The sequence below is a fragment of the Tachyglossus aculeatus genome, chromosome 11, assembly GCF_015852505.1.
Source record: "Tachyglossus aculeatus isolate mTacAcu1 chromosome 11, mTacAcu1.pri, whole genome shotgun sequence".
Lineage (NCBI taxonomy): Eukaryota > Metazoa > Chordata > Mammalia > Monotremata > Tachyglossidae > Tachyglossus > Tachyglossus aculeatus.
Window position 1 is genome coordinate 24,854,891 of NC_052076.1, and position 24,930 is coordinate 24,879,820.

At 45.4% G+C, this 24,930-nt stretch overlaps 1 protein-coding gene across 1 annotated transcript in view; it reads left to right on the forward strand.

Annotated features, from left to right (window-relative positions):
• Window positions 1-11,693: 11,693 nt before the first annotated feature.
• Window positions 11,694-24,930, forward strand: part of DCAKD (dephospho-CoA kinase domain containing) — a 30,323-nt gene continuing 17,086 nt past the window's right edge. Inside the window, exons 1-2 of the mRNA XM_038754642.1 lie at window positions 11,694-11,805; window positions 18,282-18,485. Coding sequence (XP_038610570.1) covers window positions 11,694-11,805; window positions 18,282-18,485 — 316 coding nt within the window. The remainder of the gene's footprint in view (window positions 11,806-18,281; window positions 18,486-24,930) is intronic.

The window sequence follows — 24,930 nt, forward strand, 5'->3', positions numbered from 1 at the left end:
AAAGTCTTCACCCCCATTTTACGGATGAGGGAACTGAGGCCCAGAGAATAAGAATAATAATAATAATGATGGTATTTGTTAAGCGCTTACTATGTGCAAAGCACTGTTCTAAGCATTGGGGAGGTTACAAGGTGATAAGGTTTTCCCCGGGGGGTGGGCTCACAGTCTTCATCCCCATTTTACAGATGAGGTCACTGAGGCCCAGAGAAGCGAAGTGACTTGCCTAAAGTCACACAGCTGACGGTTGGCGGAGCCGGGATTTAACAATAATAATAATAATAATAATAATGGCATTTATTAAGTGCTTACTATGTGCAAGGCACTGTTCTAAGCACTGGGGAGGTTACAGGGTGATCAGGTTGTCCCATGGGGGAGCTCACAGTCTTCATCCCCATTTTCCAGATGAGAGAACTGAGGCCCAGAAAAGTGAAGTGACTTGCCCAAAGTCACACAGCTGACAGTGCCGGGATTTGAACCCATGACCTCTGACTCCAAAGCCCGGGCTCTTTCCTCTGAGCCAAACTGCTTCTCATTTGACGGATGAGGTCACTGAGGCCCAGAGAATAATAATAACGATGGCATTTGTTAAGCGCTTACTGTATGCGAAGCACTATTCTATGCGCTGGGGGTGCGGGGGCGGAATACAAGGTGATCAGGTTGTCCCACATGGGGCTCACAGTCTTCATCCCCATTTTCCAGATGAGGGAACTGAGGCCCAGGGAAGTTAAGTGACTTGCCCAAAGTCACACAGCTGACAATGATAATAATGTTGGTATTTGTTAAGCACTTACTATGTGCGAAGCACTGTTGTAAGCACCGGGGGGGATACAAGGTGATCAGGTTTTCCCACGTGGGGCTCCCAGTCTTCATCCCCATTTTCCAGATGAGGTCACTGAGACCCAGAGAAGTGAAGCGACCTGCCCAAAGTCACACAGCTGACAATAATAATGATAATAATGTTGGTATTCGTTAAGCACTTACTATGTGCGAAGCACTGTTGTAAGCACCCGGGGGGGGATACAAGGTGATCAGGTTGTCCCACGTGGGGCTCCCAGTCTTCATCCCCATTTTCCAGATGAGGTCACTGAGACCCAGAGAAGTGAAGCGACTTGCCCAAAGTCACACAGCTGACAAGTGGCCGAGCCAGGATTAGAACCCAGGACCTCTGACTCCCATGCCTGTGCCGTTCCCACTGAGCCACACTGCTTTTCTAGTACAGGGCCTGACACATAGTAAGCCCTTAACAAATACCATTATTATTATATTATCATTATCCCCCTCCTCCCCTTAATAATAATGACGTTGGTATTTGTTAAGCACTTACTATTCATTCATTCATTCATTCCCCATTTTACTTATTTATTGAGCGCTTATTTATTTACTTACTAATTTATTTATTTACTATTTATTTACTTATTTATTTATTTACATATTTATTGAGCGCTTACTGGGTGCAGAGCACTGGACTAAGCGCTCGGGAAGTCCAAGTTGGCAACATCTAGAGACGGTCCCTACCCGACAGCGGGATCACAGGCTAGAAGGGGGAGACAGAGAACAAAACAAAACATATTAACAAAATAAAATAAAATAAAATAAAATGGGGATATTCTCCCTTCCTCTTAGACTGTAAGGACAGGGACTGCATCTGATCTGATCGTCTTGGCTCTTGCCCCAGCCCTTAGCACAAAGTAAGTGCTTGATAAACGCTATGACTGTTATGATCACTGGGCCCTCCCGGACAGTTGGCAGCGTGGCTCAGTGGAAAGATCCCGGGCTTGGGAGCCAGAGGTCATGGGTTCGAATCCCTGCTCCGCCGCTTGTCAGCTGGGTGACTTTGGGCAAGTCACTTCACTTCTCTGGGCCTCAGTTCCCTCATCTGGAAAATGGGGGTGAAGACTGTGAGCCCCCCCGTGGGACCACCTGATCACCTTGTACCCTCCCCAGCGCTTAGAACAGGGCTTTGCCCAGAGTAAGCGCTTAACAAATACCAACATTTATATTATTATTATTGTTCAAATCCCGGCTCCGCCACTTGTCAGCTGCGTGACTTTGGGCAAGTCACTTCTCTGGGCCTCAGTTCCCTCCTCTGGAAAATGGGGATGAAGACTGTGAGCCCCCCCGTGGGACCACCTGATCACCTTGTAACCTCCCCAGCGCTTAGAACAGGGCTTTGCACGTAGTAAGCGCTTAATAAATGCCATTATTATTATTATTATTATTATTATCTAATGTACAGACAGGAAGGGCTGGGGTATTTGTTAAGCGCTTACTACGTGCAAAGCACTGTTCTAAGCGCTGGGGAGGTTACAAGGTGATCAGTTGTCCGCCGGGAAACAATAATAATAATAATGATGGCATTTGTTAAGCGCTTATTACGTGCAAAGCACTGTTCTAAGCGCTGGGGAGGTTACAAGGTGATCAGTTGTCCGCCGGGAAACAATAATAATAATAATGATGGCATTTGCTAAGCGCTTACTACGTGCAAAGCACTGTTCTAAGCGCTGGGGAGGTTACAAGGTGATCAGTTGTCCACCGGGAAACAATAATAATAATGATAATAATGATGGCATTTGTTAAGCGCTTACTATGTGCAAAGCACTGTTCTAAGCGCTGGGGAGGTTACAAGGTGATCAGTTGTCCACCGGGAAACAATAATAATAATAATAATGATGGCATTTGTTAAGCGCTTACTATGTGCAAAGCACTGTTCTAAGCGCTGGGGAGGTTACAAGGTGATCAGTTGTCCACCGGGAAACAAAAATAATAATAATGATGGCATTTGTTAAGCGCTTACTATGTGCAAAGCACTGTTCTAAGCGCTGGGGAGGTTAGAAGGTGATCAGTTGTCCGCCGGGAAACAATAATAATAATAATGATGGCATTTGTTAAGCGCTTATTATGTGCAAAGCACTGTTCTAAGCGCTGGGGAGGTTACAAGGTGATCAGTTGTCCACCGGGAAACAATAATAATAATAATGATGGCATTTGTTAAGCGCTTACTATGTGCAAAGCGCTGTTCTAAGCGCTGGGGAGGTTACAAGGTGATCAGTTGTCCGCCGGGAAACAATAATAATAATAATGATGGCATTTGTTAAGCGCTTATTATGTGCAAAGCACTGTTCTAAGCGCTGGGGAGGTTACAAGGTGATCAGTTGTCCACCGGGAAACAATAATAATAATAATAACGATGGCATTTGTTAAGCGCTTACTACGTGCAAAGCACTGTTCTAAGCGCTGGGGAGGTTACAAGGTGATCCGTTGTCCGCCGGGAAACAATAATAATAATAATGATGGCATTTGTTAAGCGCTTACTATGTGCAAAGCACTGTTCTAAGCGCTGGGGAGGTTACAAGGTGATCAGTTGTCCACCGGGAAACAATAATAATAATAATGATGGCATTTGTTAAGCGCTTACTACGTGCAAAGCACTGTTCTAAGTGCTGGGGAGGTTACAAGGTGATCAGTTGTCCACCGGGAAACAATAATAATAATAATGATGGCATTTGTTAAGCGCTTACTATGTGCAAAGCACTGTTCTAAGCGCTGGGGAGGTTACAAGGTGGTTAGTTGTCCACCGGGAAACAATAATAATAATAATAATAATGGCATTTGTTAAGCGCTTACTATGTGCAAAGCACTGTTCTAAGCGCTGGGGAGGTTACAAGGTGATCAGTTGTCCACCGGGAAACAATAATAATAATAATAATAATGGCATTTGTTAAGCGCTTACTATGTGCAAAGCACTGTTCTAAGCGCTGGGGAGGTTACAAGGTGATCCGTTGTCCACCGGGAAACAATAATAATAATAATGATGGCATTTGTTAAGCGCTTACTATGTGCAAAGCACTGTTCTAAGCGCTGGGGAGGTTACAAGGTGATCAGGTTGTCCCTCGTGGGGCTCCCAGTCTTCACCCCCATTTTCCAGACGAGGGAACTGAGGCCCAGAGAAGTGAGGTGACTTGCCCAAAGTCACCCAGCAGACACGTGGCGGAGCCGGGATTCGAACCCACGACTTCCGACTCCGAAACCCGGGCTCTTTCCACTGACTGAGCCACGCTGGCGTCTTGGCGGAGGGAGGGGAAGCAATCTCAGCTGGCATCGGAGCCCTCACCGATGGAAATAGCTGCCCTTCTTTGATAATGAAAGGCTTTGGGGCCCGGGAGGAGGGGAGAAGCCGCTTATAAAAATAGCATTTAGGAATTTTAACTGGAAAAACAATATATTTTTGCAGCCGCTCGTTCTGGGAGAAAGAAATAATTGGGTCCCGAGGCGGAGGGAAGGACGAGTTCGGTGTCGTTGCGGAGAACGATTACATCGATCGTTGGAGTGGAAAGTAGCTGAGGCCTTTTGAGAAGCAGGCCTGGTCTAGTGTCCATTCATTCATTCAATCAATCGTATTTATTGAATTAATTATTATTATTGCAATTATTATCGCAATATTATTATTATTATCGCAGAGCACTGCACTGAGCGCTTGGGAAGTCCAAGTCGGCAACATATAAAGACGGTCCCTACCCGACGGCGGGCTCACAGGCTAGAAGCGGGCTCGCGGTCTAGAATGTGGATATTAATCAATCAATCAATCAATCAGTCGTATTTATTGAGCGCTTACTGTGTGCAGAGCACTGGACTAAGCGCTTGGGAAGCAAACACACACACACACACACACACACACGTGTGGCACGTTTTAGACTGTGAGCCCACTGTTGGGTAGGGACTGTCTCTAGATGTTGCCAATCTGTACTTCCCAAGCGCTTAGTACAGTGCTCTGCACATAGTAGGCGCTCAATAAATACGATTGATGATGATGGTGTAGCCGCGTGGCCTAGTGGGTAGAGCATGGGCCTTGATTGATTGACTGAGAGAAGCAGCGTGGCTCAGTGGAAAGAGCCCGTGCTCGGGAGTCAGAGGTCACGGGTTCAAATCCCGGCTCCGCCAATTGTCAGCTGGGTGACTTTGGGCGAGTCACTTCACTTCTCTGGGCTTCAGTGACCTCATCTGAAAAATGGGGATGAAGACTGGAAGCCACCCGTGGGACAACCTGATCACCTTGTAACCTCTCCAGCGCTGGGAACAGTGCTTGGCACATAGTAAGCGCTTAATAAATGCCATTATTATAGTATTTAAGTGCTTACTGTGTGCACAGCACTGTACTAAGCACTTGGGAAAGGACAATACAAAGTGATATTTCCTGCCCACAACGAGCTTACAGTCTAGAGGGTGGATGTCTTTTAGACTGTGAGCCCACTGTTGGGTAGGGACTGTCTCTATATGTTGCCAATTTGTACTTCCCAAGCGCTTAGTACAGTGCTCTGCGCTGTAAGCGCTCAATATTATTATTCATTATTCATTATTGAGCGCTGTAAACGCTCAATAAATACGATTGGTGATGATGATGTCCGTCCGATCGAAAACTGTCGGTTCCAGTCAGAGTCACGGGATGACTGAGACCAGAATGGCTAGAGACCCCGGTTTGGGAGTCCTAAGGTCATGGGTTCTAATCCAGGCTCTGCCACTTTCATTCATTCATTCATTCAATCGCATTTATTGAGCGCTTACTGGGTGCAGAGCGCTGGACGAAGCGCTTGGGAAGTCCAAGTTGGCAACATATTCATTCAGTCAATCGTATTTATTGAGCGCTTACTGGGTGCGGAGCACTGGACTAAGCGCTTGGGAAGTCCAAGTTGGCAACATATTCATTCAATCAATCGTATTTATTGAGCGCTTACTGGGTGCAGAGTGCTGGACTAAGCGCTTGGGAAGTCCAAGTTGGCAACATATTTATTCATTCAATCGTATTTATTGAGCGCTTACTGGGTGCGGAGCGCTGGACTAAGCGCTAGGGAAGTCCAAGTTGGCAACATATTCATTCATTCAATCGTATTTATTGAGCGCTTAATGGGTGCAGAGTGCTGGACTAAGCGCTTGGGAAGTCCAAGTTGGCAACATATTCATTCAATCAATCGTATTTATTGAGCACTTACTGGGTGCAGAGCGCTGGACTAAGCGCTTGGGAAGTCCAAGTTGGCAACATATTCATTCATTCAATCGTATTTATTGAGCGCTTACTGGGTGCAGAGCGCTGGACTAAGCGCTTGGGAAGTTCAAGTTGGCAACATATTCATTCATTCAATTGTATTTATTGAGCGCTTACTGGGTGCAGAGCACTGGACTAAGCGCTTGGGAAGTCCAAGTTGGCAACATATTCATTCATTCAATCATATTTATTGAGTGCTTACTGGGTGTGGAGCGCTGGACTAAGCGCTTGGGAAGTCCAAGTTGGCAACATATTCATTCATTCAATCGTATTTATTGAGCGCTTACTGGGTGCAGAGCGCTGGACTAAGCGCTTGGGAAGTCCAAGTTGGCAACATATTCATTCATTCAATCATATTTATTGAGCGCTTACTGGGTGTGGAGCGCTGGACTAAGCGCTTGGGAAGTCCAAGTTGGCAACATATTCATTCATTCAATCGTATTTATTGAGTGCTTACTGGGTGTGGAGCGCTGGACTAAGCGCTTGGGAAGTCCAAGTTGGCAACATATTCATTCATTCAATCGTATTTATTGAGTGCTTACTGGGTGCGGAGCGCTGGACTAAGCGCTAGGGAAGTCCAAGTTGGCAACATATTCATTCATTCAATCGTATTTATTGAGCGCTTAATGGGTGCAGAGTGCTGGACTAAGCGCTTGGGAAGTCCAAGTTGGCAACATATTCATTCAATCAATCGTATTTATTGAGCGCTTACTGGGTGCAGAGCGCTGGACTAAGCGCTTGGGAAGTCCAAGTTGGCAACATATTCATTCATTCAATCGTATTTATTGAGCGCTTACTGGGTGCGGAGCGCTGGACTAAGCGCTTGGGAAGTCCAAGTTGGCAACATATTCATTCATTCAATCGTATTTATTGAGCGCTTACTGGGTGTGGAGCGCTGGACTAAGCGCTTGGGAAGTCCAAGTTGGCAACATATTCATTCATTCAATCGTATTTATTGAGTGCTTACTGGGTGCGGAGCGCTGGACTAAGCGCTAGGGAAGTCCAAGTTGGCAACATATTCATTCATTCAATCGTATTTATTGAGCGCTTAATGGGTGCAGAGTGCTGGACTAAGCACTTGGGAAGTCCAAGTTGGCAACATATTCATTCAATCAATCGTATTTATTGAGCGCTTACTGGGTGCAGAGCGCTGGACTAAGCGCTTGGGAAGTCCAAGTTGGCAGCATATTCATTCATTCAATCGTATTTATTGAGCGCTTACTGGGTGCAGAGCGCTGGACTAAGCGCTTGGGAAGTTCAAGTTGGCAACATATTCATTCATTCAATTGTATTTATTGAGCGCTTACTGGGTGCAGAGCGCTGGACTAAGCGCTAGGGAAGTCCAAGTTGGCAACATATTCATTCATTCAATCGTATTTATTGAGCGCTTACTGGGTGCAGAGCGCTGGACTAAGCGCTTGGGAAGGTCAAGTTGGCAACATATTCATTCATTCAATTGTATTTATTGAGCGCTTACTGGGTGCAGAGCACTGGACTAAGCGCTTGGGAAGTCCAAGTTGGCAACATATTCATTCATTCAATCGTATTTATTGAGCGCTTACTGGGTGCAGAGCACTGGACTAAGCGCTTGGGAAGTCCAAGTTGGCAATATATTCATTCATTCAATCATATTTATTGAGCGCTTACTGGGTGCAGAACGCTGGACTAAGCGCTTGGGAAGTCCAAGTCAGCAACAGATAGAGACGGTCCCGACCCAACAGCGGGCTCACAGGCTAGAAGGGGGAGACAGATGACCGAACAAAACATATTAACAAAATAAAATAAATGGAATAGTAAATATGTACAAGTAAAATGAACAGAGTAATGAATCTATACAAACATATATACAGGTGCTGTGTGGAGGGGAAGGAGGTAGGGAGGGGAGGATGGGGAGGAGGAGAGGAAAAAGGGGGCTCAGTGGGAAGCCCTCTTGGAGGAGGTGAGCTCTCAGTAGGGCTTTGAAGGGAGGACTTTCATTCATTCATTCAGTCGTATTTATTGAGCCCTTACTGTGTGCAGAGCACTGGACTGAACGCTTGGGAAGAACAAGCTGGCCACATATAGAGACAGTCCCTACACAACAGTGGGCTCACAGTCTAGAAGGGGGAGACAGAGAACAAAACCAAACATGTTAACAAAATAAAATAAATAGAACAAATATGTACAAGTAAAATAAATAGAGTAATAAATCCGTACAAACATATATACATATATACAGGTGCTGTGGGGAGGGGAAGGAGGTAAGGCGGGGGGGAGGGGGAGGGGGAGAGGAATAAGGGGGCTCGTTCATTCACTCATTCATTCATTCAATCGTATTTATTGAGCGCTTACTGTGTGCAGAGCACTGGACTAAAAGCTTGGGAAGTACAAGTTGGCAACATATAGAGACGGTCCCCTACCCGACAGTGGGCTCACAGTCTAGAAGGGGGAGACAGACAACAAAACAAAACATATTAACAAAATAAAATAAATAGAATAAATATGTACAAGTAAAATAAATAAATAAATAGAGTATTAAATCTGTACAAACATATATACATCTATTCAGGTGCTGTGGGGAGGGGAAGGAGGTAGGGCGGGGGGGATGAGGAGGGGGAAAGGAATGGGGGGGGCTCAGTAAAGGAAGGCCTCCTGGAGGAGGTGAGCTCTCAGTAGGGCTTTGAAGGGAGGACTTTCATTCATTCATTCAATCGTATTTATTGAGTGCTTACTGTGTGCAGAGCACTGTACTAAGCGCTTGGGAAGTCCAAGTTGTCAACATCTAGAGATGGTCCCCTACCCAACAGTGGGCTCACAGTCTAGAAGGGGGAGACAGACAACAAAACAAAACATATTAACAAAATAAAATAAATAGAATAAATATGTACAAGTAAAATAAATAACTAGAGTAATAAATATGTACAAACATCTATACATATATACAGGTGCTGTGGGGAGGGGAAGGAGGTAAGGGGGGGGGGGATGGGAGGGGAGAGGAATGGGGGGGCTCATTCATTCATTCATTCATTCATTCAATCGTATTTATTGAGCGCTTACTGTGTGCAGAGCACTGTACTAAAAGCTTGGGAAGTACAAGTTGGCAACATATAGAGACGGTCCCCTACCCGACAGTGGGCTCACAGTCTAGAAGGGGGAGACAGACAACAAAACAAAACATATTAACAAAATAAAATAAATAGAATAAATATGTACAAGTAAAATAAATAAATAAATAGAGTATTAAATCTGTACAAACATATATACATCTATTCAGGTGCTGTTTGGGGGGGTAAGGAGGTAAGGCAGGGGGGATGGAGAGGGGAAGGAGGGGGAGAGGAAGGAGGGGGCTCAGTCTGGGAAGGCCTCCTGGAGGAGGTGAGCTCTCAGTAGGACCTGTTTGCTGGGTGACCTTGGGGAAGTCCCTTCACTTCTCTGGGCCTCGGTTCCCTCATCTGTAAAATGGGGATTAAGACTGTGAGCCCCACGTGGGACAGGGACTGTGTCCAACATGATTTACCAAGCTGGCTCTCTTCCTCCCTTCAAAGCCCTACTGAGCGCTCACCTCCTCCGGGAGGCCTTCCCACACTCAGCCCCCATTTTCCTCTCCTCCTCCCCATCCCCTCCACCCTACCTCCTTCCCCTCCCCACAGCACCTGTATATATATTTGTACAGATTTATTACTCTATTTATTTTCCTTATACATATTTACTATTCTATTTATTTTGTTAATGATGTGCATCGAGCTTTAATTCTATTTGTTCTGACGATTTTGACACCTGTCTCCATGTTTCGTTTTGTTGTCCGTCTCCCCCTTCTAGACCGTGAGCCCATTGTTGGGTAGGGACCGTCTCTATCTGTTGCCGACTTGGACTTCCCAAGCGCTTAGTCCAGTGCTCTGCACACACTAAGCGCCCAATAAATACGATTGAATGGATGAATGAATTTGTTTGTATCCATCCCGGCGCTTAGTACAGTGCCTGGCACACAGTACGTGCTTAATAAATACCATGTTATTAAATACCAGAGAAGCAGCGTGGCTTAGTGGAAAGAACATGGATTTAAGAGTCAGAGGTCGTGGGTTCTAATCCCCACGCTGCCACTGTGCGACTTTGGGTAAGTCACTTCACTTCTCTGTGCCTCAGTTCCCTCATCTGTAAAATGGGGATGAAGATTGTGAGCCCCACACGGGACAACCTGACTATCTTGTATCTTAGTACAGTGCTAAGCGCTTAGTACAGTGCTCTGCACATAGTAAGCGCTCAATAAATACGATTGATTGATTGATTGATTGTATCTACCCCGGCGCTTAGTACAGTGCTTGGCACATAGTAAACGCTTAACAAATACCATCATTATTATGTTATTATTATTAAGATGGGAGGAGGCGGGAGTGTTATGGGGTGGATGGGCTGCAGGCGTTGCCCCCTCGCCCCCCGGAAAAATACCCTGGGAATGTGGCCTAGGGGCAAGACCCTGAGGGGAAGGGAGGGCCATCCCCGACTAAGCTAATTGTCAGCTGTGTGACTTTGGGCAAGTCACTTCACTTCTCTGGGCCTCAGTTCCCTCATCTGTCAAATGGGGATGAAGACTGTGAGCCCCCCGTGGGACAACCTGATCACCTTGTAGACTCCCCAGCGCTTAGAACAGTGCTTGGCACATAGTAAGCGCTTAATAAATGCCACCATTGTTATCCAGAGAGGGGGTGGCACAGAGTTCCAGCTGGGCCATCATTCATTCATTCAATCGTATTTATTGAGCGCTTTCTGTGTGCAGAGCACTGGACTAAGCACTTGGGAGAGGACAATAGAGCAATAAATAGACACATTCCCTGCCCATGGTGAGCTATGTGACCTTGGGCAATAATAATAATAATGATGGCATTTGTTAATCAATCAGTCAATCAATCGTATTTATTGAGCGCTTACTGTGTGCAGAGCACTGGACTGAGCGCTTGGGAAGTCCAAGTTGGCAACATATAGAGACGGTCCCTACCCAACAGTAAGCGCTTACTATGTGTCAAGCACTGTTATAATGAAGCGCTTCCTATGTGTCAAGCACTGTTCTAATAATAATAATAATAATAATAATAATAATAATAATGACATTTGTTAAGCGCTTACTACGTGCAAAGCACTGTTCTAAGTGCTGGGGGGATACAAGGTGATCAGGTTGTCCCACGTGGGGCTCACAGTCTTCATCTCCATTTTACAGATGAGGTCACTGAGGCTCAGAGAAGTGAAGTGACTTGCCCAAGGTCACACAGCAGACAGGTGGCGGAGCCGGGATTCGAACCCATGACCTCTGACTCCAAAGCCCGGGCTGTTTCCACTGAGCCACATAAGTGGGGGGGTGGGGGGAATACAAGGTGATGAGGTTGTCCCACGTGAGGCTCACAGTCTTAATCCCCATTTTCCAGATGAGGGAACTGAGGCCCAGAGAATAATCATAATAATAACAATAACAATAGCAATAATATCAATAATAATAATAATAATAATAATAATAATAATAATAATAATAATGTGGCAGAGCTGGGATTCAAACCCATGACCTCTGACTCCCAAGCCCGGGCTCTTTCCACCGAGCCACGCTGCTTCTCATCATACAGTGCCTGGCACATAGTAAGCGCTTCCCAAATACCACCATTATTATTCTCATCTCCAGAAAGCGGGAAGCATGTTCCTGGTGGGCTTGTCCGGCGGGATCGGCTCCGGAAAGAGCACCGTGGTGCAGGTGTTCCGGGAGCTGGGCTGCGCTGTGATAGACGCCGACGTCTTGGCCCGCCAAGGTGAGTCTGCCCGGTGGGCGATGGGAGGGGGTGGCCCTGCTCCAACACCGCAACCCGTCCACCCTGACTTGGACAAGGCCGGCCAGCTGTTTCCCCTTCTAATAATAATAATAATAATAATAATAATAATGGCATTTATTAAGCGCTTACTATGTGCAAAGCACCGTTCTAAGCGCTGGGGAGGTTACAAGGTGATCAGGTTGTCCCACGCGGGGCTCCCAGTCTTCATCCCCATTTTCCAGATGAGGTCACTGAGGCCTAGAGAAGTGAAATGACTTGCCCAAAGTCACCCAGCTGACAATTGGCAGAGCCGGGATTCGAACCCGTGACCTCTGACTCCAAAGCCCGGGCTCTTTCCGCTGAGCCACGCTGCTTCTGTTTTCTTTCCCTTCTCGGCGTCCTTCTCACTGCTCCTGGGTTTTCCTGTCCCTCCATCCTATCCTTACTAATCTCTCCTGGGCGGTTCGTTCTTTCATTCAGTCCTATTTCAATCAATCAATCGTATTTATTGAGCGCTTACTATGTGCAGAGCACTGTACTAAGCGCTTGGGAAGTACAAATTGGCATCACATAGAGACAGTCCCTACCCAACAGTGGGCTCACAGTCTAAAAGTCTATTTATTAATAGTAATAACGATTAGTGTAGTTGTTAAGTGCTTAGTATGTGCTGAGCACTGTTCTAAGCACTGAAGTAGATACAAGGTGATCAGGTTGTCCCACGGGGGGCTCACAGTCTTCATCCCCATTTGACAGATGAGGGAACTGAGGCGCAGAAAAGTGAAGTAACTTGACCGAGGTCACACAGCAGACATGTGGCGGATCTGGGATTAGAACCCTCATTCTGTGGCTCCCAAGCCTGGGCTCTTAATAATAATAATAATAATGATGGTATTTGTTAAGCGCTTACTATGTGCCAAGCACCGTTCTAAGCGCTTGGGGGATACAAGGTGATGAGGTCGTCCCACGTGGGGCTCACAGTCTTCATCCCCGTTTTCCAGATGAGGGAACTGAGGCATAGAAAACTTAAGTGGCTTGCCCAAAGTCACAGAGCTGACAAGTGACCGAGCCAGAATTTGAACCCATGACCTCTGACTCCCAAGCCCCATGTGCAAAGCCACGTTCTAAGCGCTGGGGAGGTTACAAGGTGATCCGGTTGTCCCACGGGGGGCTCACAGTCTTCATCCCCATTTTACAGATGAGGGAACTGAGGCCCAGAGAGGTGAAGTGACTCGCCCAAAGTCACCCAGCCGACAATCGGCGGAGCCGGGATTCGAACCCGTGACCTCTGACTCCAAAGCCCGGGCTCTTTCCACTGAGCCACACTGCTTCTCACTGCACCTCTCACTCCCCCCCTCCATCCCCCCCATCTTACCTCCTTCCCTTCCCCACAGCACCTGTATATATGTATATATGTTTGTACATATTTTTTTTTACTCTATTTATTTATTTATTTATTTTATTTGTACATATCTATTCTATTTATTTTATTTTGTTAGTATGTTTGGTTTTGTTCTCTGTCTCCCCCTTTTAAACTGTGAGCCCACTGTTGGGTAGGGACTGTCTCTCTATGTTGCCAATTTGTACTTCCCAAGCGCTTAGTCCAGTGCTCTGCACATAGTTAGCGCTCAATAAATACGATTGATGATGATGCACCTCAATCTGATCTCTCTGGCCGCCGACCCCTCACCCATGTCCTGCCTCTGGCCTGGAATGCCCTCCCTCCTCATTCATTCATTCAATCATTCATTCATTCAATCGTATTTATTGAGCGCTTACTGTGTGCAGAGCACTGGACTAAACGCTTGGGAAGTACAATTCGGCAAGAAATAGAGACAATCCCTGCCCACAATGGGCTCACAGTCTAAAAGGGGGAAGATGGATATCAAAACAAGGAAACAGGCATCAGTAGCGTCATTATAAATAAATAGAATTATAGACATAGACACATCATTAATGAAAATAAATATATTCATTCATTCATTCATTCAATCGTATTTATTGAGCGCTTACTGTGTGCAGAGCACTGGACTAAACGCTTGGGAAGTACAATTCGGCAAGAAATAGAGACAATCCCGGCCCACAATGGGCTCAACAGTCTAGAAGGGGGAAGACGGATGTAAAAACAAGAAAACAGGCATCAGTAGCATCATTATAAATAAATAGATTTATAGACATAGACGCATCATTAATGAAAATAAATATATTCATTCATTCATTCAATCATTCATTCATTCAATCGTATTTATTGAGCGCTTACTGTGTGCAGAGCACTGGACTAAACGCTTGGGAAGTACAATTCGGCAAGAAATAGAGACAATCCCTGCCCAAAAAGGGCTCAACAGTCTAAAAGGGGGAAGACGGATATCAAAACAAGGAAACAGGCATCAGTAGCGTCATTATAAATAAATAGAATTATAGACATAGACGCATCATTAATGAAAATAAATATATTCATTCATTCATTCAATCATATTTATTAAGCGCTTACTGTGTGCAGAGCACTGGACTAAACGCTTGGGAAGTACAATTCGGCAAGAAATAGAGACAATCCCGGCCCACAATGGGCTCAACAGTCTAGAAGGGGGAAGACGGATGTAAAAACAAGGAAACAGGCATCAGTAGCATCATTATAAATAAATAGATCTATAGACATAGACGCATCATTAATGAAAATAAATATATTCATTCATTCATTCAATCATTCATTCATTCAATCGTATTTATGGAGCGCTTACTGTGTGCAGAGCACTGGACTAAACGCTTGGGAAGTACAATTCGGCAAGAAATAGAGACAATCCCTGCCCAAAAAGGGCTCAACTGTCTAAAAGGGGGAAGACGGATATCAAAACAAGAAAACAGGCATCAGTAGCGTCATTATAAATAAATAGAATTATAGACATAGACACATCATTAATGAAAATAAATATATTCATTCATTCATTCATTCATTCAATCGTATTTATTGAGCGCTTACTGTGTGCAGAGCACTGGACTAAACGCTTGGGAAGTACAATTCGGCAAGAAATAGAGACAATCCCTGCCCACAATGGGCTCACAGTCTAAAAGGGGGAAGATGGATATCAAAACAAGGAAACAGGCATCAGTAGCATCATTATAAATAAATAGATCTATAGACATAGACACATCATTAATGAAAATAAATATATTCATTCATTCATTCATTCATTCAATCGTATTTATTGAGTGTTTACTGTGTGCAGAGCACTGGACTAAACGCTTGGGAAGTACAATTCGGCAAGAAATAGAGACAATCCCTGCCCACAATGGGCTCACAGTCTAAAAGGGGGAAGATGGATATCAAAACAAGGAAACAGGCATCACTAGCATCATTATAAATAAATAGAATTATAGACATAGACGCATCATTAATGAAAATAAATATATTCATTCATTCATTCAATCGTATTTATTGAGCGCTTACTGTGTGCAGAGCACTGGACTAAACGCTTGGGAAGTACAATTCGGCAAGAAATAGAGACAATCCCCGCCCAAAAAGGGCTCAACAGTCTACAAAAGGGGGAAGACGGATATCAAAACAAGGAAACAGGCATCAGTAGCATCATTATAAATAAATAGATCTATAGACATAGACACATCATTAATGAAAATAAATATATTCATTCATTCATTCAATCATTCATTCATTCAATCGTATTTATTGAGTGCTTACTGTGTGCAGAGCACTGGACTAAACGCTTGGGAAGTACAATTCGGCAAGAAATAGAGACAATCACTGCCCACAACGGGCTCAACAGTCTAGAAGGGGGAAGACGGATCTCAAAACAAGGAAACAGGCATCAGTAGCGTCATTACAAATAAATAGAATTATAGACACATCATTACTGAAAATAAATATATTCATTCATTCATTCAATCAATCATTCATTCATTCAATCGTATTTATTGAGCGCTTACTGTGTGCAGAGCACTGGACTAAACGCTTGGGAAGTACAATTCGGCAAGAAATAGAGACAATCCCTGCCCACAATGGGCTCACAGTCTAAAAGGGGGAAGATGGATATCAAAACAAGGAAACGGGCATCAGTAGCGTCATTATAAATAAATAGAATTATAGACATAGACGCATCATTAATGAAAATAAATATATTCATTCATTCATTCATTCAATCGTATTTATTGAGCGCTTACTGTGTGCAGAGCACTGGACTAAACGCTTGGGAAGTACAATTCGGCAAGAAATAGAGACAATCCCGGCCCACAATGGGCTCAACAGTCTAGAAGGGGGAAGACGGATGTAAAAACAAGGAAACAGGCATCAGTAGCATCATTATAAATAAATAGATCTATAGACATAGACACATCATTAATGAAAATAAATATATTCATTCATTCATTCATTCATTCAATCGTATTTATTGAGCGCTTACTGTGTGCAGAGCACTGGACTAAACGCTTGGGAAGTACAATTCGGCAAGAAATAGAGACAATCCCTGCCCACAATGGGCTCACAGTCTAAAAGGGGGAAGATGGATATCAAAACAAGGAAACAGGCATCACTAGCATCATTATAAATAAATAGAATTATAGACATAGATGCATCATTAATGAAAATAAATATATTCATTCATTCATTCAATCGTATTTATTGAGCGCTTACTGTGTGCAGAGCACTGGACTAAACGCTTGGTAAGTACAATTCGGCAAGAAATAGAGACAATTCCTGCCCAAAAAGGGCTCAACAGTCTACAAGGGGGAAGACGGATATCAAAACAAGGAAACAGGCATCAGTAGCGTCATTATAAATAAATAGAATTATAGACATAGACGCATCATTAATGAAAATAAATATATTCATTCATTCATTCATTCAATCGTATTTATTGAGCGCTTACTGTGTGCAGAGCACTGGACTAAACGCTTGGGAAGTACAATTCGGCAAGAAATGGAGACAATCCCGGCCCACAAAGGGCTCAACAGTCTAAAAGGGGGAAGACGGATATCAAAACAAGGAAACAGGCATCAGTAGCATCATTATAAATAAATAGAATTATAGACATAGACACAGCATTAATGAAAATAAATATATTCATTCATTCATTCACTCATTCAATCGTATTTACTGTCTCCCCCTTCTAGACTGTGAGCCCGTTGTTGGTTAGAGATGGTCTTTATCTGTTGCCAAATTGTACTTTCCAAGCACTTAGTACAGTGCTGTGCACCCAGTAAGTGCTCAATAAATATGATTGAATGAATGAATATATATATGTATATATGTTTGTACATATTTATTACTCTATTTATTTATTTTACTTATACATATCTATTCTATTTATTTTATTTTGTTAGTATGTTTGGTTTTGTTCTCTGTCTCCCCCTTTTAGACTGTGAGCCCACTGTTGGGGTAGGTGTTAAGTGCTTACTAACTTACTTACTAAGTGCTTTTTAAACTGTGAGCCCACTGTTGGGTAGGGACTGTCTCTATATGTTGCCAACTTGTACTTCCCAAGCGCTTAGTACAGTGTTCTGCACACAGTAAGCGCTCAATAAATACAATTGATGATGATTAATAGTAGTAGTAGTAATAATAATAATAAGGTGCTTAGTACAGTGCTCTGCACACAGTAAGTGCTCAATAAATACGATTGAATGAATGAATGAATAATAATGGTAATTGTTAAGCACTTACTATTGTCAAGCAGTTTTCTAAGCTCTGGAGTAGATTCAAGTTAATAATAATAATAATGATGATGGCATAATAATAACAATGATGGCATTTGTTAAGCGCTTACTTTGTGCAAAGCACTGTTCTAAGCGCTGGGGAGGTTACAAAGTGATCAGGGTGTCCCACAGGGGGCTCACAGTCAATCCCCATTTTACAGATGAGGTAACTGAGGCCCAGAGAAGTGTAGTGACTTGCCCACAGTCACCCAGCTGACAATTGGCAGAGCTGGGATTTGAACCCATGACCTCTGACTCCAAAGCCCGGGCTCTTTCCACTGAGCCACGCTGCTTCTCTAATCAGGTTGGATACAGTCCCCGTCCCACATGGGGCTTACGGTCTTAATCATTCAATCGTACTTCATTCAATCGTATTGATTGAGCGCTTACTGCGTGCAGAGCACTGGACTAAGCGCTTGGGAAGTTCAAGTTGGCAACAAATAGAGTATAAATACTATATATATTTATAGTAATAAATATGTACAAACATATATCCATATATACAGGTGCTGTGGGGAAGGGAAGGAGGTAAGAAGGGGGGGATGGAGAGGGGGACGAGGGGGAGAGGAAGGAAGGGGCTCAGTCTGGGTAGGCCTCTGCACACAGTGAGCGCTCAATAAATACGGTTGAATGAATGAATGAAGGAACCCACTTTGCTTGAATCCACCCCAGCGCTTAGTTCAGCGCCTGGCACATCGTGAGCACTTAACAACAGTATTATTATTATTATTATTATTATTATTATTATTATTATTATTATTATTATCTTCCTGCAGTGGTGGAGCCGGGCCGTCCGGCCTATGAACGCATCGTGCGGGCCTTCGGGCCCGAGATCCTGCTGGACGACGGCCGGCTCGACCGTCGGGCCCTGGGGGACATCGTCTTCTCACAGCCCAGCAAACGGGCCCGGCTCAACCGCATCACCCATCCCGAGATCCGGAAGCTGATGATCAAGGAGATCCTGAAATTCCTGGTGCTGGGTGAGGCCGAAGGGCTCCCCGCGGGGAGAAGGCGGGGAGGGGGGAAAATCAATCAATCAATCAATTGATCGTATTTATTGAGCGCTTACTGTGCGCAGAGGAGGGGGTGCAAATTCCGACGCAAGGGCAACGCCGGAGGGAGTGGGAAAAGGAGAAATGGGGGCTCAGTTGGGGAAGGCCTCTTGAAGGAAGGAAATGTGATTTCCGTACGGCTCTGCGCACAGTAAGCGCTCAATAAATACGATTGATTGATTGATTGATCCTGAAATTCCTGGTGCTGGGTGAGGCCGAAGGGCTCCCCGCGGGGAGAAGGCAGGGAGGGGGGAAATCAATCAATCAATCAATCGATCGTATTTATGGAGTGCTTACTGTGCGCAGAGGAGGGGGTGCAAATTCCGACGCAAGGGCAACGCCGGAGGGAGTGGGAAAAGGAGAAATGGGGGGCTCAGTTGGGGAAGGCCTCTTGGAGGAAGGAAATGTGATTTCCATAAGGCTCTGCGCACAGTAAGCGCTCAATAAATACGATTGATTGATTGATTGATCCTGAAATTCCTGGTGCTGGGTGAGGCCTAAGGGCTCCCTGTGCGGAGAAGGCAGGGAGGGGGGAAATCAATCAATCAATCAATCAATCGATCGTATTTATGGAGCGCTTACTGTGCGCAGAGGAGGGGGTGCAAATTCCGACGCAAGGGCAATGCCGGAGGGAGTGGGAAAAGGAGAAATGGGGGCTCAGTTGGGGAAGGCCTCTTGGAGGAAGGAAATGTGATTTCCGTAAGGCTCTGCGCACAGTAAGCGCTCAATAAATACGATTGATTGATTGATTGATCCTGAAATTCCTGGTGCTGGGTGAGGCCTAAGGGCTCCCTGCGGGGAGAAGGCAGGGAGGGGGGAAATCAATCAATCAATCAATCGATCGTATTTATTGAGCGCTTACTGTGTGCAGAGTAGGGGGTGCAAATTCTGACGCAAGGGCAACGCCGGAGGGAGTGGGAAAAGGAGATATGGGGGCTCAGTTGGGGAAGGCCTCTTGGAGGAAGGAAATGTGATTTCCGTAAGGCTCTGCGCACAGTAAGCGCTCAATTAATACGATTGATTGATCGATTGATTGATCCTGAAATTCCAGGTGCTGGGTGAGGCCTAAGGGCTCCCCGCGGGGAGAAGGCAGGGAGGGGGGAAATCAATCAATCAATCGATCGTATTTATTGAGCGCTTACTGTGTGCAGAGGAGGGGGTGCAAATTCCGACGCAAGGGCAACGCCGGAGGGAGTGGGAAAAGGAGAAATGAGGGCTCAGTTGGGAAAGGCCTCTTGGAGGAAGGAAATATGATTTCCATAAGGCTCTGCACACAGTAAGCGCTCAATAAATACAATTAATTGATTGATTGATTGATTGATTGATTGATCCTGAAATTCCTGGTGCTGGGTGAGGCCTAAGGGCTCCCCGCAGGGAGAAGTCAGGGAGGGGGGAAATCAATCAATCAATCAATCATATTTATTGAGCGCTTACTGTGCGCAGAGTAGGGGGTGCAAATTCCGACGCAAGGGCAACGCCAGAGGGAGTGGGAAAAGGAGAAATGGGGGCTCAGTTGGGGAAGGCCTCTTGAAGGAAGGAAATGTGATTTCCATAAGGCTCGGCACACAGTAAGCGCTCAATTAATACGATTGATTGATCGATTGATTGATCCTGAAATTCCTAGTGCTGGGTGAGGCCTAAGGGCTCCCCGTGGGGAGAAGGCAGGGAGGGGGGAAATCAATCAATCAATCAGTCATATTTATTGAGCGCTTACTGTGTGCAGAGGAGGGGGTGCAAATTCCGACGCAAGGGCAACGCCGGAGGGAGTGGGAAAAGGAGATATGGGGGCTCAGTTGGGGAAGGCCTCTTGGAGGAAGGAAATGTGATTTCCATAAGGCTCTGCGCACAGTAAGCGCTCAATAAATACGATTGAATGATTGATCCTGAAATTCCTGGTGCTGAGTGAGGCCTAAGGGCTCTCCGCGGGGAGAAGGCAGGGAGGGGGGAAATCAATCAATCAATCAATCGTATTTATTGAGCGCTTACTGTGTGCAGAGGAGGGGGTGCAAATTCCGATGCAAGGGCAATGCCGGAGGGAGTGGGAAAAGGAGAAATGGGGGCTCAGTTGGGGAAGGCCTCTTGGAGGAAGGAAATGTGATTTCCATAAGGCTCTGCACACAATAAGTGCTCAATAAATACGATTGATTGATTGATTGATTGATTGATTGATTGATCCTGAAATTCCTGGTGCTGGGTGAGGCCTAAGGGCTCCCCGTGGGGAGAAGGCAGGAAGGGGGGAAATCAATCAATCAATCAATCGTATTTATTGAGCGCTTACTGTGTGCAGAGGAGGGGGTGCAAATTCTGACGCAAGGGCAACGCCGGAGGGAGTGGGAAAAGGAGATATGGGGGATCAGTTGGGGAAGGCCTCTTGAAGGAAGGAAATGTGATTTCCATAAGGCTTGGCACACAGTAAGCGCTCAATAAATGCGATTGATTGATTGATTGATTGATCCTGAAATTCCTGGTGCTGGGTGAGGCCTAAGGACTCCCCGTGGGGAGAAGGCAGGTAGGGGGGAAATCAATCAATCAATCGTATTTATTGAGCACTTACTGTGTGCAGAGGAGGGGGTGCAAATTCCGATGCAAGGGCAACGCCGGAGGGAGTGGGAAAAGGAGAAATGGGGGCTCAGTTGGGGAAGGCCTCTTGGAGGAAGGAAATGTGATTTCCATAAGGCTTGGCACACAGTAAGCGCTCAATAAATATGATTGATTGATTGATCCTGAAATTCCTGGTGCTGGGTGAGGCCTAAGGGCTCCCCGCGGGGAGAAGGCAGGGAGGGGGGAAATCAATCAATCAATCAATCGATCGTATTTATTGAGCGCTTACTGTGTGCAGAGGAGGGGGTGCAAATTCCGACGCAAGGGCAACGCCGGAGGGAGTGGGAAAAGGAGAAATGGGGGCTCAGTTGGGGAAGGCCTCTTGGAGGAAGGAAATTTGATTTCCATAAGGCTCGGCACACAGTAAGCGCTCAATAAGTGCAATTAATTGAATGATTGATTGATTGATCTTGAAATTCCTGGTGCTGGGTGAGGCCTAAGGGCTCCCCGCGGGGAGAAGGCAGGGAGGGGGGAAATCAATCAATCAATCAATCGTATTTATTGAGCGCTTACTGTGTGCAGAGGAGGGGGTGCAAATTCTGACGCAAGGGCAACGCCGGAGGGAGTGGGAAAAGGAGAAATGGGGGCTCAGTTGGGGAAGGCCTCTTGGAGGAAGGAAATTTGATTTCCATAAGGCTCTGCACACAGTAAGCGCTCAGTAAATCCGATTGATTGATTGATTGATCCTGAAATTCCTGGTGCTGGGTGAGGCCTAAGGGCTCCCCGCGGGGAGAAGGCAGGGAGGGGGGAAAACAATCAATCAATCAATCGATCGTATTTATTGAGCGCTTACTGTGTGCAGAGGAGGGGGTGCAAATTCCGACCCAAGGAAAAGGAGAAATGAGGGCTCAGTTGGGGAAGGCCTCTTGAAGGAAGGAAATGTGATTTCCATAAGGCTCTGCACACAGTAAGCGCTCAGTAAATACGATTGATTGATTGATTGATTGATTGATCCTGAAATTCCTGGTGCTGAGTGAGGCCTGAGGGCTCTCCGCGGGGAGAAGGCAGGGAGGGGGGATATCAATCAATCAATCAATCGTATTTATTGAGCGCTTACTGTGTGCAGAGGAGGGGGTGCAAATTCCGATGCAAGGGCAATGCCGGAGGGAGTGGGAAAAGGAGAAATGGGGGCTCAGTTGGGGAAGGCCTCTTGGAGGAAGGAAATGTGATTTCCATAAGGCTCTGCGCACAGTAAGCGCTCAATAAATACGATTGATTGAAGGTGGGAAGAGCGGTGATGTGTTGGATGTCGAGGGGGAGGCCGGGCCTTCCCAGACTGAGCCCCCTTTTTCCTCTCCTCCTCCCCATCCCCCCATAAGAAACTTACAGTCTGAAGGGATAATAATGATGATAAAGTAATAATGATAATAATAACAGTATTTGTGAGGCACTTGAGAGAAGCGGCGTGGCTCAGTGGAAAGAGCCCGGGCTTTGGAGTCAGAGGTCATGGGTTCGAATCCCAGCTTCGCCACATGTCTGGTGTGTGAGCTTGGGCAAGTCACTTAATAATAATAATAATAAGGATGGCATTTATTAAGCGCTTACTACGTGCAAAGCACTGTTCTAAGCGCTGGGGAGGTTACAAGGTGATCAGGTTTTAGACTGTGAGCCCACTGTTGGGTAGGGACTGTCTCTATATGTTGCCAATTTGTACTTCCCAAGCGCTTAGTACAGTGCTCTGCACACAGTAAGCGCTCAATAAATACGATTGATGATGATGATGATCAGGTTGACCCATGGGGGGGCTCACAGTCTTCATCCCCATTTTACAGATAAGGGAACTGAGGCCCAGAGAAGTGAAGTGACTCGCCCAAAGTCACCCAGCTGACCATTGGCGGAGCTGGGATTTGAACCCATGACCTTGGACTCCAGAGGCCGGGCTCTTTCCACTGAGCCACGCTGCTTCTCTGAGCCTCTGAACTTCTCTGAGCCTCAGTTACCTCATCTGGGAAATGGGGATTGACTGTGAGCCCCACGTGGGACAGGTTGATCACCTTGCATCCCCCCCCCAGCGCTTAGAACAGTGCTTTGCGCATAGTAAGCGCTTAACAAATGCCATCATTATTATTATGTGCTAAACACTGGGGTAAGTACAATGTATTTGGCTCAGTTTCCTCCTCTGTAAAATGGGGGTGGGATGGCGACCCCCATGTGAGGCAGGGACAGTGTCCGATCCGTTAATCTTTTATCTACCCAAGCCAACGCTTAGCACAGAGTAACCATATTCTCAAATTGCTTAACGGCATAATCAGAGACTTCAATCGATCAATCGTATTTATTGAGCGTATTTATTTATTAATAAATTTATTAAGTAATTTATTAAGCGCTTAGTACAGTGCTCTGCACACAGTAAGCGCTTAACAAATGCCATCATTATTATTATGTGCTAAACACTGGGGTAAGTACAATGTATTTGGCTCAGTTTCCTCCTCTGTAAAATGGGGGTGGGATGGCGACCCCCATGTGAGGCAGGGACAGTGTCCGATGCGTTAATCTTTTATCTACCCAAGCCAACGCTTAGCACAGAGTAACCATATTCTGAAATTGCTTAACGGCATAATCAGAGACTTCAATCAATCAATCAATCAATCAATTGTATTTATTGAGCGTATTTATTTATTAATTAATTTATTAATTAATTTATTAAGCACTTAGTACAGTGCTCTGCACACAGTAAGCGCTCAATAAATACGATTGATTGATTGATGAGCACTTACTGTGTGCAGAGCACTGTACTAATCCATCAGCGGCATTTATTGAGGGCTTACTGCAGGCAGAGCACTGTACTAAGCGCTTGGGAGAGCACAATAGAACAGAGTTGGTAGACAATAATAATAATGATGGCATTTATTAAGCGCTTACTCTGTGCAAAGCACTGTTCTAAGCGCTGGGGAGGTCACAAGGTGATCAGGTTGTCCCACGGGGGGCTCACGGTCTTCATCCCCATTTTCCAGATGAGGTCACTGAGGCACAGAGAAGTGAAGTGACTTGCCCAGAGTCACACAGCTGACAAGTGGCGGAGCCGGGATTTGAACCCGTGACCTCTGACTCCAAAGCCCGGGCTCTTTTCCACTGAGCCGCGCTGCTTAGTTCCCTGCCCACGACGACCTTACGGTCTAGAGAAACTTGCGGGCAGGGATCGTTTGTCACATCGAAGTTCAACATTAGTCAGTCAGTCGGTCGAATTTACTTTTAGACTGTGAGCCCACTGTTGGGTAGGGACTGTGTCTATGTGTTGCCAATTTGTACTTCCCAAGCGCTTAGTACAGTGCTCTGCACATAGTAAGCGCTCAATAAATATGATTGATGATGATTGAGCGCTTACTGTGTGCAGAGCACTGTACTAAGCACTTGAGGGAGTACAATATGATAATATTCATTCATTCATTCAGTCATAATACTACTACTAATAATAATGGTGGCATTTATTAAGCGCTTACTATGTGCAAAGCACTGTTCTAAGCACTGGGGAAGATACAAGGTGATCAGGTTCTCCCACGGGGGGCTCACAGTCTTAATTCCCCCATCTTTCCTCCTTCCCTTCCCCACAGCACCTGTATATATGTATATATGTTTGTACATATTTATTACTCTATTCATTTATTTATTTATTTATTTATTTATTTATCTTTCTCGTACATATCTATTCTATTTTATTTTGTTAGTCTGTTTGGTTTTGTTCTCTGTCTCCCCCTTCTAGACTGTGAGCCCGCTGTTGGGTAGGGCCCGTCTCTATGTGTTGCCGACTTGTACTTCCCAAGCGCTTAGTACA